This window comes from Phaethon aethereus (assembly GCF_964289735.1).
Source record: "Phaethon aethereus genome assembly, chromosome: 2".
NCBI classification, from domain to species: Eukaryota; Metazoa; Chordata; class Aves; order Phaethontiformes; family Phaethontidae; genus Phaethon; species Phaethon aethereus.
Window position 1 is genome coordinate 142,796,029 of NC_138582.1, and position 20,189 is coordinate 142,816,217.

Consider the following 20,189-nt stretch of genomic DNA (forward strand, 5'->3'; position numbering starts at 1 on the left):
CACAGTACTAATCTGGTCAAACATACTATGAAATGCATAGTCTCCACTTAAAACGCTTATTGATATATGGATTCCGCAGGCATTACTGCTTTCTCACAAAAAATGCTGAATGTGAATTCTGTCCCTGCCAAGAACAGCGTTGAGATATTTTTTTGAATGCTGCTAAGTATTCCGTGTTGTTCTGAAAGGTTGCCACCTCATGCAGATGTATCTGAACTATCTCCTCAATCCTTGTTTCAGGGCAGAGGCCTGCTCCACCTTTGTCTAGATTAACACGTAGCTCTGAGGAGAGGAATGGTCTTCAGTCTGAATTTCTTGCAAAAGCGGCTGCTGCTGTTGGGACGGTTGCTGTACCAGGACCTCTGTAGAGTCCATTGTGCTGGTGTCATCCGACAGAGATGAGAAAGAGACCCGAGATGAAAGCTGCTCAACAGTCAGGGTGCTCAAAGCTGTGCTTTGACCAGAGTTTGGAGAGTTCTTCAGCGTCAGGTCTGAAGCGGGAAGGAGGGGGCCCAGAAGTTTTACAGGACAGAAAGCTGATCCGGTTGGGATGAAATTAACCTTGTTTTTGTCAGGACATGAAAAGAGAGGGGCTGAGACAGGCTGACGAGACCTACAACAAGAAAAAAGATTATATATCTGGCCAACGAAGATGTTTCACATGTCATGAGCTTTGTGGTTCTACACATTGCTAAAATGTGAATGACAAGGAATGAGATTAATTGGACAGAGGGGCAAACATCTTCCATATTGGTAGTCAGCTAACTGATCCACAGCATTAAAAATAGTACCGTCACAAAAATGACTTGATAATTACTGGATAAACATGCAACTTCCAGCAAGAAAAATCTGCACTACATAGGCACATGAAAAAATGCTGCAGTAATTTAGAATGGCACAAATTCTTCTTTAATAAAAACAATGCAGCAACAACACATTTAATCATACTAAATCACTTTGAGAACCTCCATGAAATAGACCTCTCCTTTCCCATATTCCGTAATTTGTCTAGAGGCTTCCTCCACAACCCAGTATTGTTCCTTCACCATCCAGCAGGCAATGAATGCTTTAGAGCAAGAAACGTCCCCTCCTTAATTCTCTCATCCACAGGAGCTAAGCATGCAACCTTGACAGCATGTTCTCACATACTGCTGGGTCTAGGGGAAAAAGACATGATGTCCAAGAGTTTAATTTCTGATTTCTTGCTCAACAAAAATATTGGGCAAAGTCTATGCTATAAGTAGACTACCATCTACAAACACTTTACATATGTATAAAACATAAAATGGAATGAAACCTATCAAAACATAACCTATGCTTGAAACTGATAAATTACGACAAGAAGAGTTTTTGTTTTAAGCCATGATCATTTAAAAAGTTAATAAAAAAAATATATGGAAACAGGTTTATAAATGCTTAGGAAATTAAATGTACCTTATCTTTTCTGCTTGGATTTTTGTTGCTTTTTATAAATGCACAAAAAGAGTTCAAGCATAAAAGACTCCATTTCTTCTTCAAACCAACGTGAACACTTCAACTTCTCTTCTGTACAAACTCTAAGAATAGTTTGCTCCTGAAAAACTCATCAGCTGGAATAGTTTATTCATCTGCAGTTGAATAGGTTCAGTAAACAGGTTTACTGCTTTGCAGATACCAGCTGATATAAAAGGCATTACTTACGACATTTCCTCAAAGACCTTCACTCGCTCACATCCCTCTGGGGGCTCTCGTTTGAACATGTAGCTGTTGTTTGGTTTGGGAGATGAGGCATACTTGGGCAACGGTGAGCTACTCCCACTGTCTGAAAATTTAAAGCAGTTATATTACTAGAGATTGAGAGTGCTTTTAAATTAAATTCGATTTCCAAACAAGATGCCTTTTTTCACAATTTAGCCACTATGCTGGTTTGCTTCTACCACAATGCTTCCTTTATTGCAGGCTATTTCTAACACCCTTGTATAGCACATTTCTTCTGAATAAAAGCTTCAGTGCAGCAGTAATCTATCATATAACAACACATAACAGGAGGATATTTTTATCCAGAACACTGCAATCGGAACAAAGCAGAGCTGTGATCCTGGAAACAAATACATTCTTTATTATGTATTTCAAAAAACATAAATGAACAAGGTAATATGCATAATACATGCAGAAGAATTATGAGTGGTAATGATAATACACCTTCTCACTGTATAAACACAGTTATTGAAAATGTGTGTATACAGCATGTATCTTATTTTAAAACATAATTCTTCACCGGAATATTGACCTCAGGTCTCATGAATTGTTCAGAACTTGTAAAGAAAGCACATTTGTAATACAGGTACTGATACCTCATCATTACAGTGCCCTACCTTATTTGCTTCACAATTGTGAAGTTGTTTTAGTACCCACAATAAAACTTCCACAACTCGATTCTCTCATCACTACTAACTGTATGATGTAAGTATTCTTCCTAACTCTAGCTGTCTGTGTCTATTTTACAGCTGACTACTAGACACACTTAGAACTAAAGGTGCAACGATCTAGGACACAAGGCAATAAGCAGATTTCTTTGTACTTGGAAAATATAAGAGGTAAGACTCCGTTCTGGTAATGACAGAAGCACACCTGTTTGAAAAATTAAGACTATGAAAGGGTTCACTTTAAACACTCATCTTGACAACAGGATATTCAATGCATTAAGGAAATAAAAGTAGGTACAAAAGTAATTACTCACAGAAAATTAGCTTCGTGCACTGGCTTCTACCTTTTCAAAGAGCAACACCTATCTCAGGCTAGTATTAGTTTCTCCCTACTCTCTGCTTGGGCTTGCAATTTAAAAAAAAAATGAAGTGAAATGGCAAGGTTAAAGAGGATCCCCTAACTTACAAACACACCTTATTTAGAGAAAAATAACTGCTCTTGCTTTAGCTCCTTTTGAGTCTTTCTACCGATATGGGATTCCTTACCATTTTTAACTCTGATACCTTTGTTTATCCTATTGTTGCTCGTGGGTGCCTTTTCAGCAACAGTGGAAAACCCACCAAAGCTTCAGGCACTATGATCTAGAGTCACTGAAGCATATAAGGTTGTCTTTAACAGCTTGCAAACAGTAACTACATAAACATTTGTATTAACTGTGACTCAAATACAAAGGCTAATCATTAGATGTTTTGAAACATCTCTGCTTCCTCTTACAAGATGACACAAAGCAGCTCAAATGCCACAATTCTCTTTGGAGATTTACTATGAAAGATATGATTAAAAAAAACAGTTGAAGTGAACCCCAGTAGTATATTGGTTATCCAGCTCTTTCCTGCTGTAGAGTGAACACAGAACTTCTATTTACAGAATTTTAGGTGTTAACTGTATGAAGGCAGAAAAAGCTTAGAGACAATACAGATATTTGCCAAGCTGGAAGCATGATGGTCCTGTTGGCATCTTTCCACTGTTGGCCCATACAGCTCATTCCAAACACAGAAATCATTAACAGAACCCAGACAGTTTGTTTCCTCCTTCTAATATTTGAAATTGAAGATCCAAGTTTCTATTTAAAAACTCTGAGACATAAAATGTGCTACTGTTCGTTCCACCAAATAGTGGAAAACTCTGGAAGTACATCCAAGGAAAGAATCGAACTGAATTCAAAGTTAAGTCAGTTCTTGGAATATTTAGAGTCTTGCCTAGCCAGTTCAGTTTTCAATCAAGTTTTCAGTTTATTTAGCCCTGTCTGGCTGAAACTTTCTGTACGACAGCTGTTAAACAAGTAAAAAAAAAAAATATATTGTATAATTTAACTATTCTGTTCCTCTCTTTACCCTCCCTGCTTTTAAAGCTAAGTTGTTAGCTTTTCATTTTGATCAAACACACACACCACACCACACCACTACTTGAAAAATAAGTGTTGTTATTAGGAGGGTCACACTTAACACTTGGTGTTGGTCCTACAGGCACAGCAGCAGTGCAAGAACAGAAGAGTGCTGGGAAAATAGGCCTGGAGTTAAAGTGGTAAGAAGTGGAATTTACAGCTTAAGCCAGTCTCCACTTGCGTATCCTGCAAGCACTTAAGTGCGAAACTGTCACATTATTTATCCTTGATAACACCACAAATGCATATTCTCAAACTGTGATGTTTACACTTTTTTTTTTTTTTTAATTTCTCAGAGTCTTCATGTCAGAGGACACGTCTGCATCTTCCATGCTTCCACCAGTAGGGTGTGCTTTGCTGGCGTATTTCAGACAACTAATCAAATTTCATTAAGATGACAATGATTGAAGATTAACAGATGCAACTTTTAAAGTGAGTTTTGTTACCATAACCACACAGCAGACAACATGGAGCCTTATTACATAAAATTTCTAAATATAAATATTCAAAATGGATATATTCTATCTAAAAGATGTTTAAGATTGTAATTAAACACTAAAAGCACTGTTTTAACCAGAAGACGTAATACCACAAATTTTAGCTTGCATATGTTAGAGCATCAAAGGAGGCAAAATAAAAAAGAATCTGTAAAACAATTTTTAGAGTAACAAAACTTAAAGGAAACAAGAAACTTTGCCAGCGAGTCTTGGGATTTGTTTGGATAGGTTCAAAAATACCTTTGTTTCTTAAGACTATCACAAAGACTTCACATACAATTCTCATTTTAAAAACCATGAATCAGATGCCCAGAAGTTAAAAAGTATCTTCAATTCATCTTCATGAACATGTTGCTTGTAACAGCGTGCTAGCGGCAGTGGGAATACATAACGGTACACAAAAGCACCTAACTCAAAATCCCTGAAAAACAGCTCATACTCTCTATTTTTGTACAAAAAAACCCCAAATTTCATCTGCTTATACCTTAGGATGCCTTTGAACTTTACATCTGTCACAGCTGCTAAATATGCTATGTAGCACTCTGAATATTATAGTCTCATGGACCAGAGTATCAAAAAACAGGTCTAGTGAAACCAGTAGATTTAATGCAGCATGGCAATCACTGGCCTTGCAACAGGATGATATTTCAAAAACAAAATTATAAAGCCAGGTGCCATTAAAACACCTTCTCTCCCACCTTTCCCTCTATGCTCCAGTTGATACCATTTAGCATCACTGCTCCATTCGGAGCAGTGTTATGGGCCTTTTCTGAAATTTAGCTTTCACTTTCTTTTGAAAAATTCGATAGATTTAGCAGCTTCTTGCAGAAATGTAAACCAAACAGCTGATACAGTCCAAAGAGCAGCTGTGAGGGCCTCAGGCCAAAACACAGCTTTGCACAAGAAATAAAAGATGCTTTAGAAATGTAAAGCAGTGCTGTGTCTGTACAGAGTGCTGGCTCCTCTCACTGCTCATGTCTCTCAGTCAAACTACTAACCTTCCTTTCCTATTCAGCAACACGCTCAGGAGCATTCATAAAGCTGATAATTATATGTTTTTAATGGTAAAGCCAAGTTATTCCCATAGAGAAGAAACTAAAACCTCAACTTGAGAAAAATAACAGAAAAATAATCTTGAGTTTAAAATGTCTATGTTTGGTTATACATATATGCATATACATAAATGCATTTTTCAAAACTTATCAGGTCTCACAGCAAACTCAAGACAATTTTGTTCTAGCACTACAAAAACCTTTAAAATGCAGGTGTGAAAAACTGTGTGAGTTTTGTTTTATAAAGCAGTTAATATCCACAACAGATGTTCATAAACTGTCTCTCAAAACTTGCTAGTCCCTTATAATTTCTACCTATATACCTCATTTATCTATAACTTAACTATTTTGAAAAGAACATTCTTACTCAGAACAACTGTCCTGCAGGATCACAATGAACTGAGAGTGATAGGCACCTTGCTGACTATACTTTTACAACCTCTGAACAAATTACTTTCTGTTGAAAAACCACTCTGCATTTTTTTAGTTTCTATCTTGTCCTTAAAGAATGAAGTTGTGATGAGCAGTTCAAACTTCTATCTTTCAAAAGCACAGTATTAAGTATCTCACGTAAACTAATTTAAAAATGCAATTATATTAACTTTACAAAGCTGGCTATCAAAGTATCACCATCACCTATGCACTACTACTAAAGCAGACTTTTGATACAAACCTAGCATATTAAAGCCAGTCTTAAAAGCAAAATCCACAAATACATATCTATTCGTCGTGAAGTTCAGCAATAAATTTTACTCCCATTAGCTGTTCAAAAAATCTGAGACAGGAGATAAAAACCCTTGAAAAGTATTAAGAAGATGCACTATTTCAAACTGTCTTCACTCACTACTGCCAATAAAATACCACTTAAAATTCCAGTTACTGTGATAATTGAATACTAACTGCAAAAGGAATTATTCTTTTCATTTCCTTGCTTTTTAACTTGTATTTGTTATCAGGACATATATGAACGACTTTACCTGTCAAGACATTTCCCCGTGTGCTAGTACATTACTAGATGTCTCTACAGTGATTCAGTCTTGACAACACATTACAGTTCACATGCATACTATAAGAGAAGTAGGGGGTGAAGCTGACATCGCTGATATTTTTGGAGCATGGCCAACGATCGTGTTGAACTGCAACTTTTACTTTCATGTAGTTAACTTACGCACGTGCACACACCCACCCCCAGTTCAGGATTTGGGCAGGTGGATTTGTTTTCCACTACTTCCTTTTAAATCCAAGATGGGAAAGCAATACTTTTTCAGAAACTGAAAAAAGCTATTATTTCTCCCTCTGCCTTCCCCTATCTTATTCACAAATTACCTTAAGAATTATTAAACAGAGAACGTTTACAGAAAAAGCCTACTTGTAACCTTAAAATACTGCTGTCTTTAGCTTATTAGTAAACCTACACGGAATCTTAGGAAGTTTGTTTCCTCTGTGAAACTTGCTACTCCTAGCTTGCACATTTTATCAAAACCCTGCATCCCTCCAAGCTAAAGTCCACACTTCCAGCTGATCAGAAGCCCAAGAATAATTTCACTATTAAACAGTTATCGAATAAAATCAGTCTTTTTAAACTGGTGCCTATATTTTCATACTACATGTTCTGTCAGTAACTCTTAATTACTGAAACTCCAGTTTACCCTCTCTACAAAATCAAATTACATTTTACAGAGTTTGAAAAATATGCAGGATATATCTCATATAAACACATAAATCATTCAGAAATTTTGGATTGTTATGCAACATACACAGACAAATAATGACTCTCCATCAGATTGTTCAAACTCATATCTGAGCTCCTCAGCAAATAGCTTCAAGTGGAATGTAAGCGTTCAGAAGCAGAGTACTTTTAAAAGCAGTCCAAAACTTCATCACCATTTTCATCAGCAAGTAACTCACCCATGATGAATAGTCTACCACAAACCTTCTTGAAACCCTTTTTAAACATAAACATGTTACAATCTGAATTCTTCACATTAGAATCTTCATAAATAGTTAAGACTGTTTGCTGTGCTCCTCTGACGTATTTATGGAAGATGTTTGTGAAGTTTCACAAACAAGAGGGAAAAAGATATGTAAACAAACAAAACCAGTTTTAAGATAAATCCTCAGTCCCTCCACAACAATCAAACAAAAACAAAAACTGATGTAATGAGTAAAATGAAGGTAGTTGTAAAAGCAGGACATCACATGCCTTCCATAGGTAAAGGCAGGCCATTCTACTCTCACCTTTATCACGGTCATAGAGTAAATCTTCTGTTGAGCAAGGACTCCCATCCTGAGATTCAGGAGGGCAAAAGGGAGAGACACATGGTGAATGACTGCTGCAGCTGCTGCTGCGCTCCTGGACAGACGGAGTCTGAGTGTCAATGCTTCGTGTACTACTACTACGATAGTGAGCAGGTAACGGTGCCCTTCGACCGTCAGGGATATCCAAAGGCTGCAAAAGAAACAAAACAATTCAGGTTACAGAGAAAAGATCAAACTCCAAAGCAATGTCAGCCTGTAGCACACATAACAGAGGTAATGAGGCAATGCCTTAAGAACAGCAAACAAGCCATTTTTGAAAGAACAACTTTATACAAGAAAACAATGCAACGCACAATGGACACAACATACATAAATTACGCTGAACACTGGGACAATGTGCAGATGTTCCAAGCCAACTACATCGTCTTAATGCAAAGTTAACATCAGAATGCACTTCAACAAATGGTAGTATAATGTTTTGGGTTTGGGTTTTTCCTTTACTGTTGTTTTAAAAAAGCACCACTCCTCCACCTCCCCAACAAATAGATCTCTAATTATACTTAGTAATACAATTTTCAGTAAAGGTCACTGTTATTATGAAGGAAAAACAAGTACTCTGACAGAGATCACATTTGGATAAAAGGGAAAGCAGAAAATGTCAAATACAGTGGCATGCTATTGCCATAGCAACCAAGTGAATTACCATTACAAATTAAACCATACAAGTTTTGCCAGTAGGTCATAATCCTCTAGCACAGCTCTACATTCCATCCTTCGCTTCTATAGGTGACCTCTGACAAAATGGCAACTATGCAGATGATGCACAGGCTTATATAAGGTTCACAAGCTTTGTCTTGAACCACAGCTGGTAAGCAGTGCCTGCTCATATCAGCCTAGTTGGCACTGGCCAGAATGATCTTGCACCCGTTCTGCAATATACTGTGTAGACATGTTTACAGTAGTAGATTGGCATGCTCTACTTACTTGCCCTTCCCAGTGGAAAACTAGTTTTATCACAAAGACAGTGTTGCTTTAAATGTAAGAAACCAAATGAGAATGACGGTTTTGCTTAAAAGTGAATGGGAAAAAATGCCTGCAAGATTTAAATATAATTTTTATCCTCACTTCAGTGAGGACTGTATTCAAGCCATAGAGAACAGCTTAAATGTTCTAGCTACAAAAAATTAATGTCTCTTTCCATCTTACTTCAAGTGAACATTTTTATTTTATTGCCTTCCTCTTCTCGATATAGTCCAAAATTGTAACAGCCTGTTCCAGAGCCTAAAATTCAACCCAACGCTCTTTTGCTAGCAACGAGGACATGAAACCTATTGGCCAAGTATTGCATTCTCCCCTTTCCAGCAAAAGCCTATCCAGAAAACCACCACATATTATACAAAGAGGCAGACGTAAGAGAATGGGAAGATCCTTTTCTTCTTATGAGCCTTCCAGTTAATACCATTTCACATTTCAATTAAAAGCAAAGAAACACACTATAAAGAGAGCATTACAGTTGGTACATCAAATGTTCAAAAGTTTGGACACAGCTGTGTGGTCTGTTCCAACAGCTCAGTTCACATTGCATATGCGTTACAACATGACTACGTGTTGCTATTCCCATCACCCCTAACAGGCCGTGACTCATTCAATGCACAAGATAGACCTGAAGCATTATATCATTTGTTACACAGACAGAAAAGAGGTAGAAAACAAGACTGAAGCTGTAGAAAAGAAAACAATCTCATAATTAACGTAACCAAAAAAATAACTGCTTTGCAGAACAGCGTTTTTATTTCCATCTCAGCCACAAAAATTCTATGAGATGCCAGGAAGTCATCTGAACCCACCTCTCTCTTTTATGGTCTCTTATCTAGATGCCCAGTCTATATAGGACTTTGATTTGCAAAAGTCTTCCACATTCACAGACGCAGAAGGAGACTAGAGGAGCTGTACTTTAAACTCAAAATGATATGCAGTATCCTGAGTTACCTCAAGAATCACATTATGGAAACCTGATGGATTTGTGTTTCTCTGTCCATAAAGTGCAGATAACATAGGTGTGATAAAAAGAGAATAAAATTTCAGACACTCTCCCATTATATAGAAGCAAAAACCCAGGAAAAAATTCAGATTTCTGACTTCAAGGTTTAATAGCGAGCATTAGGACACACATCTAATGAGGAGAAAACAAAAACACCGAACAGCTGCTCATTAAGTGCATGTACTATGGCTCCATGTAACAGGTAAAGCAAGGATTCCAGGGAGGGAGAAAAAACAGTAAGTGATTACATAATTAAAGACTTCAGGATTACACAGATGTCCTTCCACACCTGGAACAACGTAGTCTTATGTCAGGAAGTATATCCCAAATAACATATTTCAACCTCCACTGAATTAAAATTTGAGGTACAAAAAGTTAACCATATTTTTAGACATGCCTCTAAATATACACACAAGTAGAAAAAGCTAAGTATTTATCACTCTTTCCAAGTAAAATAACTTTTAAGGCATAGAAAATAACAGCACATACTTCAGATTACTGTGCTGCTGTATTTATCTTTCCCTTAATATTGAATACAAGTTTTGACAAGAGCAAAAAACTTCATGAAAATGTTAACTAAAAGTCTTCCAATTTTTAAAAACTTTATGTATTAAAGCTGATCAACATAAAAAAAATACTTTAGAAGTTATTTTCCATGATTCATACTTAAACTATTCTAAAAACTGAAGTCCTCACAACCTTACAACATAAGAAATAGGGTAACTAATTTGGTACAGCTGCTATTAGTTTTCATAACACTCAATGCATGGAAATTACTGCATTCTATATGCTGGTTTTTGTTCTTTTTGTATTGGGTTTTTTTTTGTGGTTTGGTTTTTTTTCCCCCCCCCGAGTGTCCAGTCATGTACTAACCTTATAGTAAATGCATTCTGACAGGACACCTGCCAACCCCTATGTGACAGTGTATTCTTAGCCACAGTTACATACTACCCTCATCTCCCTGCAAAGGTATGGAAATTATCAGTTTGACAACAGCATGCATTTCTCAAAACACTGTTTTCAGTATCCATATTTTCACTGGAAAAAAACAAGAACACCCTCCCCAGAAGCATCAGGAATGCTACTATGATATAATATACCAACAGGAGCTTTAAAAACAATCTGTTCTTCATAAGCCTTACATCTGTTTGGGAGGCAACTTCTTGAGAGCAAAGCATTCGATGCTTTCAATTTAAAAAAATGTTCTCTAGGCTGGAACACAAAGGCAGACATAGGAAAGTGCTTTGTCCATCTAGCATCAATGAAGTCATCAATGCCTTAGATAAGGTGCAAGTGCAAAAGAATATAATGTATCCCAGGAAGGAACACTTGGAAAAAACCATCAACTTTTCAGATGAAGGATATGAAGATTTAAGTAAGGATCCTCTGCAACGGGCAAATTAGAAAAAGTCCTTTTTTTACAGAATTTTTTCTGATAGGTACAAAAAACCGTCTTGCTATCTATTTCCAGGAGCATTAGAAATCAAACAAGAAACACATTAATCATTTTACTTACATTGTGTGATAGTCCATCAAAATTGCTTAATTTCTTATTACTTCTGTATACTTGAAAGAGAGTATTTTTTTCCTAATAAGAGACCTACGAATGTGTCTGCATCCTGCTACAGGGCACTTTTCCCTATTTTCGCAATGTATTCTGTAAGAGGGAACACCTCTTACCCCCCAACTCCCTACAGTAAGTCCATCGTCTTATTGTACTGAAGTCTCCAATGTTTGTGTTGTTGAGTCACAACAGGACAAAGAACAAAAGCCTGTCACAACTTCACAAAAAGCTGATTCCCTCTTTCATGTTAAGGGTGGGAACAGACACACCGTAACAATTACCTGGAAAGCTCGTCAACAAGTTATAAAATAGGAAGGAAAATATAGACAGGATTTTTGAATAAATGCATTAGAAAATTAAAGTTTATTAATAAATCTGAGGAGAAAGAAGCGATTAAGAAGTGACTCAAAAAAGCCACCTTTAACTTAGTTTTATGAAAGAAAAGAGAGAACACCTTCAGCTAACTAAGCAAGATGAAGGATTTGAAAAAATATACACATACATGTACGAATCTGTTCAGAATAAAATATTTGGAATGTTGTGACCACTTATAATGCAATCCCTCCAAATTTTATGGTCATTTACATTATTCAAAGGCAATGACATAATGACATTATTGTATCATCAACTATCTTTGTGAAACACAAAAATACCGAGACTAATATCTACAACAATTATTTTTACTTTGATAAGTAATTGTACTTTTATAAGTATAACCTGTATTATCAATAAAATACTATTTAAAACAAAAGCAAAGAGCAGTGTTTCAAAGAACAAAGTCAGCATGACAGAAGACAGAAGACATATTCCAGATCAATTTATAAACTTTTTAAGAAGGAGGGTTACAAAAATTTAAGTCAGCAAAAGGGAAAACAGCAGGTATGTAACATCATATCCTACAAAACCAAAACATAAATCTAAAAAATAAATTAAATCAATTTATGCATCTGAAGACTAAGCAAGGAAGTACAAAACCAGAAGGAAAGTTTCCCTGGTTACCCATTTTAACTGGCAGCTAAATTAACAAAAGTAATTCAAGTAATATTCATAAAACTATCCATAAAACTGCTTTAACCTTAAGCTTATTCTTGTCTTATATATAACCTAGCCTGATTTCAAGAAAGTTTGTTAAAAAAAAAAAAATCACAAGTTTATACTGAAGAGATGAAAGACTAATAGAAAAAAATTCAAGAACACTAGACTAAAATTTTGAAAGTTAACAGAACTAAAATGCATTTTATTTTACTTAGGACAGCCCAAACGTGGTTATCAAAATGAAATGGAAGAAATCAGTAAGCTACTAATGTAATAACTGAATTTAAGAAGAAAAAAATTTAAAAATTAGGTAGTGAGCGGTACCTAAAATAAAGGTAATATTCCTTCTCAGTTTTTCCAGCAGATTATATGTTATTCCCCAAATCTTTCCTGCCAAATGAATACAGATTCACAACAGGGCACAAAATGTTTTATACAGCCGTATAGATCGATTCATATGAAAATTAACATTTGAACATGCACTGTTAAAACTGTGAAGTAAGCATCAAAGCTTAAAAAGGTTAAAAGAAACCAGCTGAAAATCTAGATACACACCAATCTTACAAGCAAGTCTATAGAATAATTTATGCTTCACACATCACTTGAAGCAACCAACCTTTGATTGCTATTTTAAAATACTTTCTAAAAATACAGAATGTTACAGCAAGAATGAATGGCAGAAAATTGAAAGAAAAACAAATTGTTTCACTAGCAGTGAAACTAATGAAATTTGGTTTCCTATAGTTTATCTTTTGTTCAGTAATTCCTAACCTTTAACCTAGCTGCCCCAACTCCCCCAGGCTAAAAAGAAGCTAAATTGTTTTATCAGAGAAAGTTCACCAACAGTAAGACTGAGTAAATTACTCTTATTATGATCTTCCGTAAGAAAGACACAAGATCTAGTAAGCTGTAAGACAGTGCTAGAAGTTCCACTTCAGGTCCCACTAGACCAGACTTCATAGAAATTAGCAGTTACATAAGAGGAAACAACCCTCTGCCCACAAAGATGGGCTTGACTTCAAGGGCAATATCTAATTTATGACTTTCTTTTGTGTCTGAAGACTCTTCCCAGCTAGATGTTTGGAGGAAGGGTTCACTATTGCCTTGGTTGCGTAAACTGCTGAGCACCTCTGGCCTCAATCCAACAATGCACTTAAAGTATGTGCTTCACTGTTTTGCTGGATCAGAGCCAGTACATTTAGTAACTTAGGAGACTGAGTTCTGCAACCCAAGTAATAAGCTGTTAAAGCTCAAGGACAATATTTATGAAGATTATTTGTCTGATAAACAAATGAAATGTCCTCTAACCATAGGAGATTACAATCTTAGCCATAGCAAGATCAATGGTGGCACTGTAATACATACAGTTTTATATTCTCTTTAGAGATGGTGTAACAAGGTTTATTGATTGGGGCTTTCTGTTTCGGTTTGTGTGTTTGTTTTTTTCCTTATTCCCCCATTACAACACACACCCCTTCTAAAGGGATGAGACAGCCTTAGGAAAGCAAACTTAGCATAAAACTTCTACTACTACTACAGTATTTCATTCTTAAGATTGCTTTGTCTGCACAACTAAGTCTCTGGGGAAGCCAAGACTATTCCAAAACTTTTTAAGTTTACTGCCAAAATGAATAACTACAAATATCAGGCTTTGGAATCTTAAAACTTCCAATTGAAGTTTTATAGCTTGGTTTGTACATTGAATTGGTATTACATGACCATTCACAAGAAAAGAACCTACGTCCAAGATAAGATTAGAAAAAACAGTAGTTTATTCCACAGGAGAAAATTTTCATTGGCTATATAGGAAACAGTGGCTGTAAACTAAGTATTTCATATTTTAAGTGTCATCTGAGCACTCCACTGCTCCCCAGTGACAATTCCAATGGTCCAGTTCTCCCATAAGCAAAGCTGCCCCGTTTGTCAGTATTTCCCACATGGAGATCTCTCATGACAGATCACAGTGGTTTCATGGAAGTAAAATGGTCCGCATTCAGTTTATGGAAGAAAAGCATTAAAACCAAAAAGCAGAGCATAGCACAGGAAACTTAAGTCTTGCCTAAGAAAAAGAATCCAAAATGAAGCAAATAAATTAATCTCCTGGTCTCCAATTACTTACTGCTGTAGCCTGAAGTATCTAAATTTTCAAGCACTTCCATTTTGCACAAAAACTTTCAAGAAAGAGCATTCTAAACAAAGTATGTTTGGCGAGAAGCCCTTCAAAAATAAATTAAAAAAAAAAAAACAAACCACAAACAACAAAATAAACCACATGAAAAAGAACCCTCAAAAACAAACACCACCCTAAAATACTGAAACAAAATTTTCAAACAAACAGTTCTTTGAAGAAAATTATTTGTAATTTCAGCCATGAGGAAGGTTTCTCAGGAGGGAGGTTTCCCATGTGTTTATAGCTTATGAAGAAGAAACAACCATAAGCATGTTAGTATATGCTTACCTTGGATATTTCTTCTTTTCCACTGTTTTCCTTAATGAACACTTTTTCCAATTCAGGGCTTATTCCTTCTACATTACACGGCACACGTGAAACAGTTGATTTTGGCACTGAAATGTTTGACAGTGGCATAGGGACTGATCTGGAAATAGAAGCCTAGAAGATAGAGCGCAACATGATTTGAAGTTGGAAAATGGAATAAAGACAGAAGTCTAAGAACAGTACTACCAAAAAACCTAAAAAGTAAGAAGCTGTGTATTAATTTTGCCATCTAGAAGACCATCTTTACTTGGCAAATTTAAATAAAGAGAAATACTTGTATGAATCAAAAGCCACTAAAATCATCTCTACTTAAAGAAGTGTTCTATAATAAAAGCATTCTACTATTTCACTTATCAGTAAGTAGGCAAGTATATGTACTTTCCAGATATATAGACTACAAAATATGTGGTAGAGGGATGGGGAGCACACGGGGTGCTGATGCTGATGGTTTAACTGGGATCCAAAAGACATTTTGTAACACTCCTAAAAGCTTAATCATTCAACTGAAATATTTACTTAATGCACTTTTATTCTCTTTTGGTTGGCTTTAGTGAATGAAAAATAAAGCATTCATTCTGAACCTTTAATTTCACTAGCTTATAGCTTTTCAGAACTTCATGTCAAAGGTCTTAAATCATTTTGAGTTTAAGAATCAAGCATGCAAATAAACAGAAGTATGGTTTTCAGAAAAACCTGCTGGAGTGAAGTTCTGTTACCAACAGGAACCATTCAGAAGAGTGCACATGCATCTTGCGCAGTCAACCTCAAAAGCTTTACCTTGGCAGAAGCTACATAGCATAGATGCACCTATGCTGACAGCCATGAACAGTGTTCACTTTCCAATATATGTTCTCCCCTTGTTCACAGAATCACAGGACGCTTAAGACAAAATGTAAAAATTATTTTTGAGTTCTTGCCAAATGAACCTCGCACAATGTGCAGCTCCAAAGGTGCATGTCACTTGTGTGGAGGCATTCTCTGACTCTGACAAAACACACTGCCTGCAGGACAGCTTCCCATAAGAGTGCCAGAACTGAAAACTTCACCGGCCTTTCAGAGAACACCTTCTTGAGAAATCAAAATGCCGCACAAGCCATTCCAAAGTGAGCTCCAAGTACTAAAGAATGTTCCTTCAAAGCATATGTCCTAGGTTGATTTGAGTCTGTGTCAAAGACTGTTTTTACGGTGACTATAAATAGTCACACAGGTACCTACAACAGCTTACTTCGAGATGGAAAGCAAAATGCTTTTCTATGCAAAATGTAGTGGGGTTCTTTGTTATAGAAGCATATAAATTTCAGGAAAAATACCTATTTCCTATATGTCTTCATCACAAGGTTAGGTTTTAACCACGAGGTTTTGTCCAAACAGGAGGAACATAAAGGATCTGCCCTCACAGCTCAATCTCTTCTTTCTAAAACACTAGCTAGTTAAAAAGGAGTCAGGAAACACAATGACAGAAGCAACATTTCGGGAGTTCAAATACTGGCCTGTTAGTAACATGGGGTCCAAGTTAAGAATCCACTGTAGGTGAAATATAATCAGGACTCAGATGTCTGCACTGTCAAATGAGAAATTATTAACTGCTTTCTACAAGTGGCTTAAGGTTCACAAAGTCATTGACTGAACCTTGCCTGAGGTTTAGAACCCGTAACTGGGTTTCAGTTTCGCTGGCAGCTTATGATGGCTAGAGCAGACACTGCATGGGGCATCTTCCATTGCACCCTGCTGAGAATCTAGTTCATGGGCTGGTAATTTAGCCAGGTAACTTGACCAAAGCTATTCTTCATATGTGTCAGCATATTTATAATAGGAGAAATATAGATACACTCAGAGCACAGGAAAATTTTATAACTTGGTAAAACATGAAAATGACCTGAAAACAAAAAAATGTCCTAGCCAGGATAGTGATGATCGGCTATATTAACATTTGCTTAAATTCACACATCACTTGGAAAAATAGGTAAGTAATAAGACAACAGAAAACAGAAGCTGTCAGACTAGGAAACTGAGCTTAACCTCTCAGAGAGGAGGATATCAAATCCATAGACTGATGTCTGGAGAGAAGTCCTGTCATCACAACGTCCTTTAGCATAGAACATGAGAATGGTCACGAACATAATCGGGACATAATATTTTGTATCCTAAAGATAATGTCCAACTGAGGTGTTACAGTAAGTCACAGTATCTGGAACAAGAACAGGTTGGTGATGGCAATTTTTCCATTTAATACAATGGAAACTCTCAAAATAGACTGTAATGACTGTACTGTAACATAGCCACCACAACAACAAACTCTTATGGTAGAAGACAGGATCCTGTATTGACAATGATTGTGGACTACTGTAACAACCAAGAGGTATGTCCTAGACAAAACCATGGAGAAAAAGACTTTTATCCTGTAGTGTGACAGATTGTCTAGTCACCAGTCACCAGGGATGCTGTACTGTGGTAAGCATCATCCTGATTTCAGTTCAGTTTAAATCCAAGGTGAATTATCACTTTCTTTTTAGAAAGTAAACACCACAATACTGTTTTTCTTGGTGTCATGTGGAAATTGCCTCTCTGGCCAGGAACTGACCAATAAGCACAGTATCAGAAAGATTCTTAAAATGGGACAAGGAAATGAGATTTTTCCCTCAAATCTCTGGTGATACAGCATCGCTGTCTTTTACTGATGAATACATGGTAAGGTGAATTAGAAGTCTGTTTGCAACAAGCCAATTAGTGTTCTGCTTGCTGCTCAAAGACTGATCAATTGGGCTGCCAATCCAGACTGCTTACCCTTGGTACTTTCTTTTTCTTTTTTTTTGTTTCTTTCTTTTTTTTTTTTTCAACCAGCTCAGAGGAAACTGGGTTGCAAAACTGATAACCTTCCAAAGGAGCAGAGACTGTGAAAATGTACCACAAAAATTAGTCTTGGAAGCGAGTACATATTGCTGGAAACACAGTCTTCTCTGGCCATGCTTGGAATTTTTACAGCTTCTTAATATATTTTAGTTGCTATCCTGCTGCAACCCTTCTTTCTTTTATTATACAATGCCTATCAGTTAAATTTCAGTGAAGATGCAATGGTATCAGGTTGTTAAGCATTTCAGTGTACCACATAAGAAAACCAACCATAAGAAAGATAGGAAGAAACGCAGGCTATTCACCCAACCCTGATAAGGTAGGAGGCTGTTAATATAAGCAACTATCTGCTTACCTGAGTCTGACTGATTGCTATATGGTTGCCATGGAGAGGTGACTGACGTTCTTTCTCTTTACTGTGACGACTACTCTGCTTACTGCGCTGAAGCTGCTGCCTCAGTTTGGCAATCTGCTGGAAAGAAGTTCAGGTGAAGTGATAATGAGTTATCGAATGGGTAACTGCTCAAATCTTCATGTATAAAATGAATCACAGACACTTTAGGTCCTCTTTGTAGGATTTTACTAGCGTATGGCATTGCCTTCCCTTGGAGCCTGAGCATAAAAGCTTCTTCCCGCTTATTAGGTACCTCCTCCAAAGTATCTGCCCTATTTGTCAACTGGAATATGACAGCAGGCTTAGTTTAATTACTAAACTTCTTCAGTCTCAAACAAGCACTGTAATAACTGATGCAAACAAAAGTAGTCAGAATCACATTTTGTAGCAATTTCTGGCCTATAATTGGTCTAAACTGGGGACTATGAAGACTAGAGTTTAATTTATTTGATCTTAAACTGAACCAAAGTTTTCCAATTCTAATTCATCATAAAAGCAAAGAGCCTTCACAAACAACTAGCAATCAATATGCATTGCTCATCTTGGAGAATTTATTTAATACATTTAATAGCATTTCCCTGCAGGCTAAACTATCACAGATCCCTTCAGGCAGACGGAATTATCTCTTCTGCTGTCTGCTGCAAAGATGTCTAATCAAAAGTTACGTATTTTAAAGGTCAAATGTAAATAAAGCCATTATCCATTTGACCTGCTCCTTAACAAGAAACCAAATAATTTAATTTGGGGATTCCTCCACTTATTTATTCCTCCCAGATAATTTCTACATGAAAAAGCATTTAAAGCATTGTCTCAGAAGTTTAGACTATGTCCACATTCACACAACAGGTACAGACACTTACTTAAGACTGGATAATTTTTTTTCCTTTGGGCTCAAGTCCCACTCTTCCTCATGCTCACCACACAGGCATATAAGGCAAAATATGCACAGCCCCATTTAATTTTTAACTCATCTAGAGATACAATTTTTAAAAACCTGAAGGATGACTAAGAAGTGAATAGACATAGAATTCGTATTTCAAAGAACTTCAGCTGGAAAGTAACCTCTCTTTCTGAGTGACAGCTTACAAGTACATGCACTCTGTGGTTAACTCCAAATAGTTAAATATATCACTAGTGCTCTTGCAAAGCAACTCTGTGGTAGAGAATCATTTCACATCACTCTTCACAGTGTCAGAGATGATAGTGCTTGGTGAAGAGCTTTGGATGGAGCTTAGCTCCAGGCTGTGGACTTTTCTTTGTGATGTTTCTGGTGTCACTCACAAAAGAAGCATCTACCTTTTAGGCTTCATATCAAGTCTTGCCACAGCTTGTTACCCATATTCAAAACAACTGCTACTCAGAAACGGCTGAATATTTGATCTTTCAGCAACAAACAGTTCAGACCTCCAAAAGGCTCTACATGTAAATACATCCAGAAAGATGTAGTACCACTTAGTACCACTGAGCTTCTAACACAGACAAGCTAGATTTAGAGAACTGGGAGACTAATCTCTTGATGAAAGATGCAACTCAGTCACCATATTGGAAGATACTGGCAAAGAGTCTGAAGAGATATTTCATTTCTAAAAAAAAACCCCAATTGTCCAGAACTTCCCCATTCTCCCTGTAGGAATAATTGCAATTAGTGTTGGAGCTATGGCATTTTGACTTCCCAAGTAACTGTTACGCGTGACGGAGCCCTGCTTTCCTGAAGATGGCTGAACACCTGCCTGCCCACAGGAAGTGGTGAATGAATTCCTTGTTTTGCTTTGCTTCCATGTACAGCTTTTGCTTTACCTATTACACTGTCTTTATCTGAACTCACAAGTTTCCTCACTTCTACCATTCCGATTCTCTCCCCCACCCCACTGGGCGAGAGTGAGTGAGCAGCTTGTGGGGCTTAGTTGCCAGCTGAAGTTAAACCACAACAGAAACATGGCTCCATGCAAGTAGGTAACCAGTCTGGTAAGTATACCTACATCTACAAAGATTTATGTCTTACATCAAAATGTTGGAGAATGGGGAGAACAAGGAAATAATCTTCATCTTCCCCTTTAAAAAACTTAAAAACAGAAGAGAAAAATTATGCCCAGATCAGATAACCTGAGGACTAAGATGGCTGGCTACAAGAATAATCAGAAAGCAGGGAG

General features: G+C 36.8%; 1 protein-coding gene across 4 annotated transcripts in view; it reads right to left on the reverse strand.

The window, feature by feature from the left end:
- Positions 1–264: 264 nt before the first annotated feature.
- GLCCI1 (glucocorticoid induced 1) overlaps positions 265–20,189 on the reverse strand; it is a gene marked incomplete at its 3' end in the record, with an annotated part of 55,394 nt that continues 35,469 nt past the window's right edge. Inside the window, exons 4-8 of one of the 4 annotated variants that reach the window (XM_081996635.1) lie at positions 18,001–18,114; positions 14,757–14,909; positions 7,638–7,848; positions 1,681–1,801; positions 265–613 (exon numbers count right to left, since the gene is read on the reverse strand). In XM_081996635.1, the coding sequence (XP_081852761.1) occupies positions 265–613; positions 1,681–1,801; positions 7,638–7,848; positions 14,757–14,909; positions 18,001–18,114 (948 nt within the window). Of the gene's footprint in view, positions 614–1,680; positions 1,802–7,637; positions 7,849–14,756; positions 14,910–18,000; positions 18,118–20,189 lie in introns of all 4 variants that reach the window. The other 3 variants (XM_081996634.1, XM_081996637.1, XM_081996636.1) reach the window with 3 other exon arrangements.